Genomic DNA, 10035 nt, shown 5'->3' with positions numbered 1-10035 from the left:
CATAAGATTTTCCGCCACTGGAAGTGTTGAGGTATGTGATTTTTCTACAGGCAGTGGCAAAGTTATAGGCAGTACTTCTATATGCCGCAGTCCTTGTTCCGTTGTCATAGATTTGCCTTTTGCCATTTTAAAAGCTCTCTCATGGTGATATTTACACTTATCAAAAGCTGGTAAGGAAAGAAACAAATTACTGGTAGTTACTTAAACATTGTGCATATTTCTAGGTACATATTCTTTTTCTTGCATGGACTTTTCTGGCAAATTTTTATTCAAGCATAATTTTTCCTTTTTTAGATTGCATGTGGGGACCTTGCCAATGTATCGCAATCTTCATACTCTCAGGTTATAAAGATGAGTATTATCATTATCATTGGTTGTTCAGCCCTCAGATGAAGTTTACTACAGCCCTCCATCCTACCTTATCTAATGGTATACATATATGTATATGATCACTCTATATCATGGTACAGAGACACTAGTTTGGGTTAGGCCTATTCCATCCCTTCTTCATACTTGAGCCTCAATTTTGATAAAACTCGAGTTTTTTGGGTTTCACCTCACACAAACTTGCACTCCCTAAGCATGCATTAAATAGACTGATGTAAAAGTGGGTAAATTTACCAATCACGACACAATAATTCTTCTCATAAATGATAGACCGTCTCCACGGAAATTGCAAGCCATCTGGACAAAGTGGTGAAAAATATATCAAATTTCCACCATTTTGCCTGAAATTTTGCCATCTTTTACTCTACTAGTTTACCTTAGGTACAACTCCGCACACATTCCACCAAGGTCAATGGTGGAAAGGAGCTTTGGAATTTGGAAGAGGCCATTTTTGTCTGCCTCACCATTAAATTGAGAACAAAGTTAGACACGACATTAAAATAATCTTGGCTTGTGCTGTGCTCCAAAATGTTACCAGACAGTGAAGAGATGACATCCCTAGCATGGTGCCAGACTTGCCTAACATCAATGTCCCTGTTGCTGCTGACCATCAGTGAAACTAACAAGGAGCTGCTGAACGATCAGTGTTCATTTAACGGCACTTCGGGCTAAAATGATGGACCAGCTACTTCGGCATCCCGAAAAAAGTAATAATTTGCTGTAAGTGAAATACTTGTTTTCACTCCAATAACATACTTTTGTCTCAGCAAATTCTACATTGCCTTAGGATCTTATGGCATACCAGCATTAGAATGTTGCTATTTCATCCTTACCATAAATGCTGACAAATTATGAAAGCACACTTTCTTTCAGGAGTTAATATTGTATTTGCCAGCGTTGTGTGCAATAATGGTAGCTGTTGGTAATCTATACCTCCAAGAAGAATACCTGTTACCTCCTCTATCAAGCCACAACTCTAGTGTGCTGCACGTTGTCATCTTGTGACAGCGTTTCCTATTTCTTGTGGGTCCATGACATATCTCCATTTGCAATTAATAGTACATGTTCCTGTTTTTGTTATTATTCTGCAAGTTCTCCATCTGGGTTTACTTTGGGACCATAGGTGTAATGTATGTAAAATGATGGAATTTTACATGGCCTAATACTTGTGGTGGAGCAACACATTAGTTACCTCATCCACCCAAGTATTTTTCACAATGGTAAGTCATCTAAAGGCTGGCTTATGTGTTCTACAATATGTACCTAGTTTTTACATTGGATAACTGAAATCAGTATAAATCAAGGCTAACTTTCCATTCATGGAGCATATCATCAAGTGTGTTTTAAGCATCATTGCCCTCTCTAATTTAAACCAGGATTGAAGTATGTAGGCATATTAACATTTAACATTCCCCCATAGCGTAATTCCCTTCAAAGTAATTTTGTTCACCACAAAACACTAGCATGCATGCTTGTACTTACGTACAACCAACAATGTCAATATAGCAGCACCCAAGTGACAATGGTAATTAATGGCTATCTCAAGTATGGAGTATGTATGTTACATTTGAACTTTTCCGGCACGAAGGAAGATTCTTAACTAGATAGACAATGCATACCTAGAAACACACTAGTTGTGTCAGGATACATAAAGCAAGACCGCAATGATGCATAATGACACCGCTTATACTTCAGCATGCTTCCATCAACTATTAATATAACATGAAACAAATTCAAGTTTATGCCACAAGAAACAAAAACACAAATGCTTATTGAATGGCAAAGGATAGGAAATTCACAAAGCAAAATTATATGTCACCTATATTCATTATACATGTATTATTAGACGCATGTCCTTTGACTAGGATTTTACCAAAAAGAAACACTGCAGAGATGAAAAAGCTAGCTGTAATAGTCAAAACCAGCACCGGCAGGTGAATAACCTTCATAAGCTCAGTACATATTTAACAAAAAATACTTCAATACAACAAAAATATAAACACTTTATTATCAACAAAAAAAAAGAAAAGCTGTAATGGAGTGACAAGAAAATGATGCTGTGGAAGGCATGGGAGGCAGTGAATTCACAAAGGCCAGGAAACAAATCAAATAAGAAGTTGTGGGAAAACACGAAGGCACTTCACGCCAAAGGATGAGAAGACAGGAGGAAAAAGGCAATGAGCCCCTCCTCGAATGACACGAGTCCAGAATGAATGGCAACCAGCACAACTACCCAACAAATTGCAAGAAGGCAACACTGAGAAGTACAGCAGAGTGTGTGCGGGATGAAACCTACAGCCGAAACTGAAAGGTCTGGCAATGATGGATATGAAGATTGGCAGCAGTCAGCACAACTGGAGAAATGGACATCAGCATTGATGAGGAGGCTCCTGTGGAGTAGAATAATCACTAGATATGAAAGTGCATAGCTTTCTTTATATAAAGAATACCTAACAAATCAAGGCATTTCCATAAACCAATCCACAACAGGAATTATGACCTTAGTAGAAGCATCTGACAACCATATTTTTACTCCTTTCAGTCAAAATTGGCAATGAAACAAAGGAATAGAAGTAAAAAGGAAGCATTTCTATAAGTTAAATATTTATTCCTGCCATTTTCATGGCCATTATTTATTGACTTTAGTAACTAAAGGCAATCTCAAGTATGGAATATGAATGTTACATTTGAAATTTTCTGGCATGAAGGGTGATTCTTAACTAGATAGACAACATGCACCTAGAAACACACTAGTTGTGTCTGCATACATCTAGTAAGGCCTCAATGATGCATATGACATCTCTCATTTTTTACTCAAGGTAAACTATCACTAAAGAAAGTCCATTTGTCCCATGAAACTTAACAATTCAATGTATTCCTGGTCATGCCACAATCCATGGTTATTTGATTGAGGACCAGAAATAAAGGAGGAAAAAATTTTGTATAAAACATTTCCAATAATAAACAATATTCTATAGTTACCATTTCACTCCTCAACTTCTCTTTCTGCAACTCGAAGAGCTTCTGCTGATGTGCTCTAGCAGCTCGAGCACTGTCCAACTCTACTCGAGCTCCAATTACCCGAAGCCTTGCTGCCTCAAGCGACAGTGCTGCTGCCTCCTTCTCAGCCTCTGCAGCTGCACGCCTGAGGGACCAGGTTGCCGCTTCTTCCTCGGCAGCAACACGTTTGGCAGCTGAAGTAGCTATTTCATTCTCCTTCACCTTTAAATCCATCATTGCCACCTCCCTTCTCATCTGGCAAATATAGGCATCATCCTCAGCACGACTGACTGTCTCTAACTGTGCGTCAAGCTCTCTCTCTGCTAGGCTTGATGACTGCCTCCTAGCACCGGATATAGAGGGGGTTGCAAGAGCATCTCCTATTTCCTCTGCCACAACAGGGACTGCAAAATGAATAACATATATGAGGTCCTGTTTTGCCTCTTCAAAAATTTGGAACAGCCAATTCATAACATATTTATCTTCAATCCTTGAGCTGATCAAGAACCGATACTTAAGTAAAAAAAATTTACAGCATTTAATTTACATATATTGATTATTAACATAATTACATAACAAAAGCCTAAGTAACCGGTTATAACCATGGGTAAAATGTAACTTTAAATTTCAATGCTGGATGTAACCTCAACACCTTTCAATGTTCACATACAGCGTGCATGACTGTTAGAAGATATGTTTGTCGAAAATATTCTTTACTCTTACAAACACTTGAAGTAAGGCATGGGCAATGACACCAGCAGAGAAAGCAAGGATAGAGGCCTTTGAAATGTGGTGCAACAGAAGAATGATGAGGATGAAATGGCTAGACCGAGTTAGTAATGAGGAAGTCCTAAGAAGAGTAGGAGACAAGAGAAGCCTCATGAAAACCTTAATAAGAAGAAGGAATACAACTTTATAGGCCACATCTTGAGGCATGATTGCCTGATGAAGACAATAGTTGCGGGACAAGTGGATGGCAAGAACGGAAAAGGAAGACATAGAGCAAAATATATGGAACAGGTAAAGAAGGGCGTGACAGAGAAGAAATATATAGGAGTGAAAAGATTAGCTGATAGGAGAATTGAGTGCCGAGCTGCATCAAACCAATCTTAGGATTATTGACCAGTGACGATGATACACACTTAAAGCTCTTGAGTAAAATAATTTGGATGATATTTTAAGGCCTTTTATTGCAACAATTAGGGATATGCGAGTACTCGAACATTTGAGGCAAGTCGAGACATGTAGTTTCGGTTACTGAGCTGTTGAGGCCAGTGGGTTCAGGAATCTGACAACCAGAAGAACTATCATCAAACTCATTTAACCTTTCTAATCCGCAACCCGGATAAACCGCAGCCAGATAATTGGGAGCCTGCTGTATATGCAAGAAATATGAAAATATACGATCTAAGGGCGATGTTGACTTTTATCAAGGTGATTTTTTGTGAGAGACACTGCCTGCCATAGTCTCCTTTATCAAGAGTAGAAGAAAGCTGTAGTTCAGACTTCATTGGAGAGATTTTTTCAATAGGTGACAAGATGCCATCAAACATCTTTCAATAAAATTAATAAATAAAAGTGCTTCTTTGTAATTACGTTTTTTGTTTGAGTGCTGTTTAATTCATGTACGACATTTACACCTACAACACTGATATTGCATGAAATATCCGAATGTCAAATCTCTTTTGTCTTTTTTGAATAACATATAAGAAAGATACATGCTAAGACATGCTAAAGATACGCAATCACAAGATGTAGGAGTAGTATGTATTGCGATTTAGGTGCATTGACGGCTAGGCCATTTTGCACCACTACTATATAATTTAATTCTGATATTTCAATGGAAAGAGAATACTGATGTCACCCTCCCAGGAATTTTGATCTAAAAATTTAAAGCTATCATGAGTGAGGGTTCAACAATTGCATTTTGTTATGCTTCTTTATGTCTTTTTATTTATACTGGACATTATAAGTGGAATGTCAACTTAACACCTAGAGGAAGTTTCACTCGGTACCCAACGCAATGGGGAACATGCACAATTTTTTTAACACGTTGCGTACCGGGGTATTTAAATTCCTAGGAATGCCCATTTGGTAATATGTGGCTATTAGGGCGTAATGCCTTTGGTTTAAACATGGTTAAAAAGCTAATGTTTAGAATATAACTTTACCCAACCAAACGTTATGATGCATTAATTCATTATGAATAACGAACAACAACTGAAAACGTACTAACGAATACGTAATGTACGCTTTAAAATTGTTTAGGTTGACGCGCCTAAATGACGAGAATCTTTGTCATCCATCCGGAAAAAAAATGACGAGAATTCTCGTCATCCGTACGCAACGTGTTAAGTATTAGAATAAAAAGGTCCCTGCCTCAAAGGTACTCGCCAAAATTTTTGCGGATGAATAATGTTATTTAGCTGATTGTGAGTTATGAGCCTTCAAATATAAATCTCATCATCAAGAGTGAAAACACAATGTCATCAGACCGTGACGTCATGGGACGGTATCCACTGATGACAGACTGAGGAAGTGGATAGAAAATCGGTCTATGCAGGGGCTCAAATGCAAATTTGGAGAAAATAATTGCTGTTTCATCGTCATATTGTGAATATTGTGGGTAGCCAAAGCATTGTTGAAACAAATACTGGGGATTGTTAGGGGAGATTTGGAAAGATTAAAGATTAAATGAAAATAAGTTGATTGCAGATTGAGGTCAACATTACACACCTACATCATTTGCTTGATGGAACAATGGTATTGCAGCATAGATACTAAAAAAGAAGTGCAAGAAAACCATATAAATCGTGTACAGTACCCTGTAGCTCAAGTATCTCAATTTTCTCGCCGGAGGTTTTTGCTTGTGTCCCAATGGACAAAAATAAGAGAAGAAAGTGGTTGATGACCAACAGAATGGAGTTAAATAGTTAACTACCACGTCAATGGGATATTTTTCAACGTAAGTACACTCTTGAATAAGCGTTACCATAGGGTTTTATCGATTCGCCAGTTTTTCTCGGCTAGCCATCAAATTTAGGATGTATCACTTATTTCACTTTGTAAACAACCCTAGCAATGTAACTATGAGTCTGCCCATTGTAGGATTAAATATATAGGTAGATGGCTATTCACCAGAATAAATACTGATTACGATTAAAACACGGTGAAAAATAAAGAATAAACGAGAAATACGAGGCATTTGGCAAGGTTAACTCAATATGTTTTACTGTGATGCCCATTTCGTAGGCGCATGTCAATGCAAAACCAACTGTTTTGACTCATTTTTGCTGACTTCAATATCTTGCATTATGGCTCTGACACTCTACTCTCTCACCGAAGTGAATGGTGTACTGTGCGATGACGTCAGAAGGTGTGTCAGGTCACGTGACTTCAAGCGATATTCGAGCACTTTTAATTAGCATTTAATAATGTTTGTGGAGTACTGGGAGAGTTTTAGCTTATATATTTGGACTCGTGAGAAAATTGTCTATTCAATGAGACTTACTAGCGTGATGAATAAATTTAATGCATAGAAATGCAAGCATGAATATGCAAGAAATTAAATAATATGAGGAATTTTATTAATTTATTGTTAAACATTAGTTGATAAAAATAAAATATGTAAAAAAACCAAGGTTTTTGCATGTATATTTTGCTCTTTTGGAACGTAACCCTGTAGTGGCTCGACTGTCATGCATTCAACTTTTGTACACGTTTTCAGGAATGCATTGAGTGTGACAGTTGGGGACTACCAGTACTTGCACATCCCTAACAACCATGTGACTTCCTTTCCAGGGCTGTAGCCTGGATTATTTGCCAGGGGCCGCAGACAGGTGGTCAGGTTGGCAACTAGGATACATTACTGGGGAAGGGGGGCATAATGAATACAATTGTAAAAATGCTTGCAGTTCAATTTTTTGTTTTGTAACACACTCAACAAGAACTATAAAAGTAAAAAGTAAAACTAATTTTTACCATAAACACAGTAACACGTAAATTGTAAAAGTTTGTTGCTATGATAACTTTAAAAACCCAGGTCAGACGAAAAGTATCCCAAGTCAGGTGATGCCTGACACCCTCCCCCCAAGCTACGGGCCTGTTTCTTTCTTACTTTTGTATAATTCGGTACAAAAAAAAGAGAGCAATGATATTGATGACTCATTTGCGGATGTTACGTTGCCTTTATTTCAACAAGCACTATTTGCATTTCCCCAACATCAGCATTTTGATGATATGAAACTAAAAAATCATTAGAGGTCTCATCATGGAACCATTACTTAATAGTGCTAGTCATCAGAGCTCGGCAGTATTCCCAATATAAGTATTTTAAAATATGTATTTGAAATACACTTGTAATTTGAAGTTGGTACTTCAAACACACTACCTGACTTTATTTCAATTACAGATTTTTGGTATTTTCCCATTATAAAAAAATGCACGTATTTGAAATACTTTAGAAGTAGTTTTGATAACACTTCGTTTTCGCTGTAATCGTTTTCTTCATGTTTGCAACTATCCATAACGTGCCAAGGCAGGTTACATTTTTTAGGGATCTCAAAGTTTCCATACAAATGTATTTTGTATTTTGAAAGGTAATCAAATTACTATTTTGCAGTTTGTTTTTCAAGTACCCAAGTCAAAGGTATTTTGTATTTCAAATACATTTATAGCGGTATTTTGTTTTTCAAATACATTTGGAGCGGTACTTTGTATTTTAAATATTCTTCGGCCTGTATTTCGCCCAGCTCTGCTTTTCATGCATTTTGTTTATTCAAAGAAATACCTATACCATTGCCCTGGCAGTACATTACTCTTTGGTGAAATGCACAAATGAAAAGAGCACACCTGATAAATATTCCATTACCTTCCACCTCTGGCACCCGGTCATTATCCGCTGTTTTGGGTAGTGTATGCTCAAGAACAGGAATTTCCAATTCCAACTCCAGTTCCTCACTCATGTTCAACTTTATAGGGAGGTATGGCCCTCCTCCTGTTCCCATCCTTTGGCGATTGGCCGCGGCCAAATCACGCTTCCTCTTTGCCTTCATGTTTTCCCACGACCTTTTTATTTGTTTCCATGAACGCTATTCAGAAAGAAGAAATTTTATTTACGATTTCCATACAAATTGGAAGAATAAGATAAAAAATGCGTCAGCACAAATTTTACAAACCATGGAATAATAATGTGCTCACCTTCGTCACGCCTTCGTGACGATTAAATTCTATTTCCACCTCCTTCCATGCCTTAGTCTTTGAAGAAACACTCACAGCATCGACTTTTTTACAATTCAATACTGCTTTCCTCTCGGCGATTAATGATAACATCAAATTCTTCTCCTGCACCGTAATTCTACTCCCTTCCGCTCTCTCCATTTTGTTTACTAACAAAAACTGTAGTTTTGAATTGATAAATTCGTTATTCAATTATCACCATTAGTTTCTTCATATGTCCGCATCAAGTGCAAATAATGTCGCTACATTCGCTCACGTCATCAATCCATATGGCAACACTGCCCCCATCAATTTTGAGTAGCGGAGGTAGCGGAGTTACTGGCTGCCGATCCTCCGCTGCAAGTTCAGCGGGGTTTCTGAATGCGGCCCTGAGTCAAGGGTTGGAGATGAGGCGGGGTAGCGAAAATATGCATGTATGTACTCACAAACGGAGTGAACCCCCCGCACAGGAGCGCAGCCAGGAATTAAGGCTTGGGGGGGTTTAGGTGCACTAATACCGTGTGTGTGATGGTGTAGTATACCCACCAGGATAAGCGATAGGTGCGAGATTATTAAATTGCGGAATTTTAAGATAAACGGTTCGAAATGGTGAGTTTTACGGTTTTCTGAGGAATATTTTATTAATCCTTACACTATTCTATTAGTAATACCAATCCAATTAAGTAAAATGGCTTATACTTAAAATTTTCTCTGAGCTCTGGGGGGGGGGGTTTAACCCCCAAAACCCCCCCTCGCTGCGCCACTGGCCCCGCACATATGTAATTTTCAAGGAACTGCACTTGGGGGTCTGTCAATGCCTTCTAGCCAAACTAAGTAAGCTTATTAGAAGGCATTGGTTCAGTGGTTATATTCAGTTGGCGCACATTCCATCTATGAAACTTGGGAGACATAAAGGCATATAGCCAGGGGGTAGGGCTTTGAGAGTTTCAGCCCCCTGAATTGTTGAATTAAATTCTACTAAGGAGATATAACTTGTGCAAGCAATTGTGTACCATATGGTGTACAGATATTTGACTTTCTCTCAACTACTGAAAGTTTTGATCTGATACCTGGGTCTCATATCTGAAATTGCGTAAAAATCAAACAACATTAATCGCCGCTGCCAGACAGTAGCAGATACATATGAGAGTTCCGGGGGCGCCCCCCCCCCCCCCATGCAGAGCCTGCATTGCCGAAAATTGCAGAACCGCAATTGTAAATTTTTTGTATCTTAAGATGACACCGCTTGTATATATTTATAAATAATTAAAATACAACTTTCTTAAACTTTGCATGTGAATTCAGTATTTTTTCATTTCAACAGAAGTAAAGGTAGCTCAAGATATTTTTTGCACCCCCCTCCATTCAATTTTTTCTGTATCCTCTACTGCCACCAGAGGCCTTGACACTTCTTGTTTCGGCACTCATTAA

General features: G+C 38.1%; 1 protein-coding gene across 1 annotated transcript; it reads right to left on the bottom strand.

Moving 5' to 3' along the window:
* Positions 1-2370: 2370 nt before the first annotated feature.
* Positions 2371-8779, bottom strand: LOC124166661. Its single transcript, XM_046544291.1, has 4 exons — positions 8587-8779; positions 8258-8477; positions 3370-3791; positions 2371-2777 (listed from the first exon to the last, which is right to left on the bottom strand). Exons 1-4 carry the CDS (start codon positions 8764-8766, stop codon positions 2757-2759), a joined length of 843 nt encoding a protein of 280 aa, XP_046400247.1. The 5' UTR covers positions 8767-8779; the 3' UTR covers positions 2371-2756.
* Positions 8780-10035: the final 1256 nt, after the last annotated feature.

Source organism: Ischnura elegans, chromosome 10 (genome assembly GCF_921293095.1).
Source record: "Ischnura elegans chromosome 10, ioIscEleg1.1, whole genome shotgun sequence".
NCBI lineage: Eukaryota > Metazoa > Arthropoda > Insecta > Odonata > Coenagrionidae > Ischnura > Ischnura elegans.
Note: the sequence above shows the minus strand (reverse complement) of the source record. Positions and strands in the feature narration are given on the sequence as shown.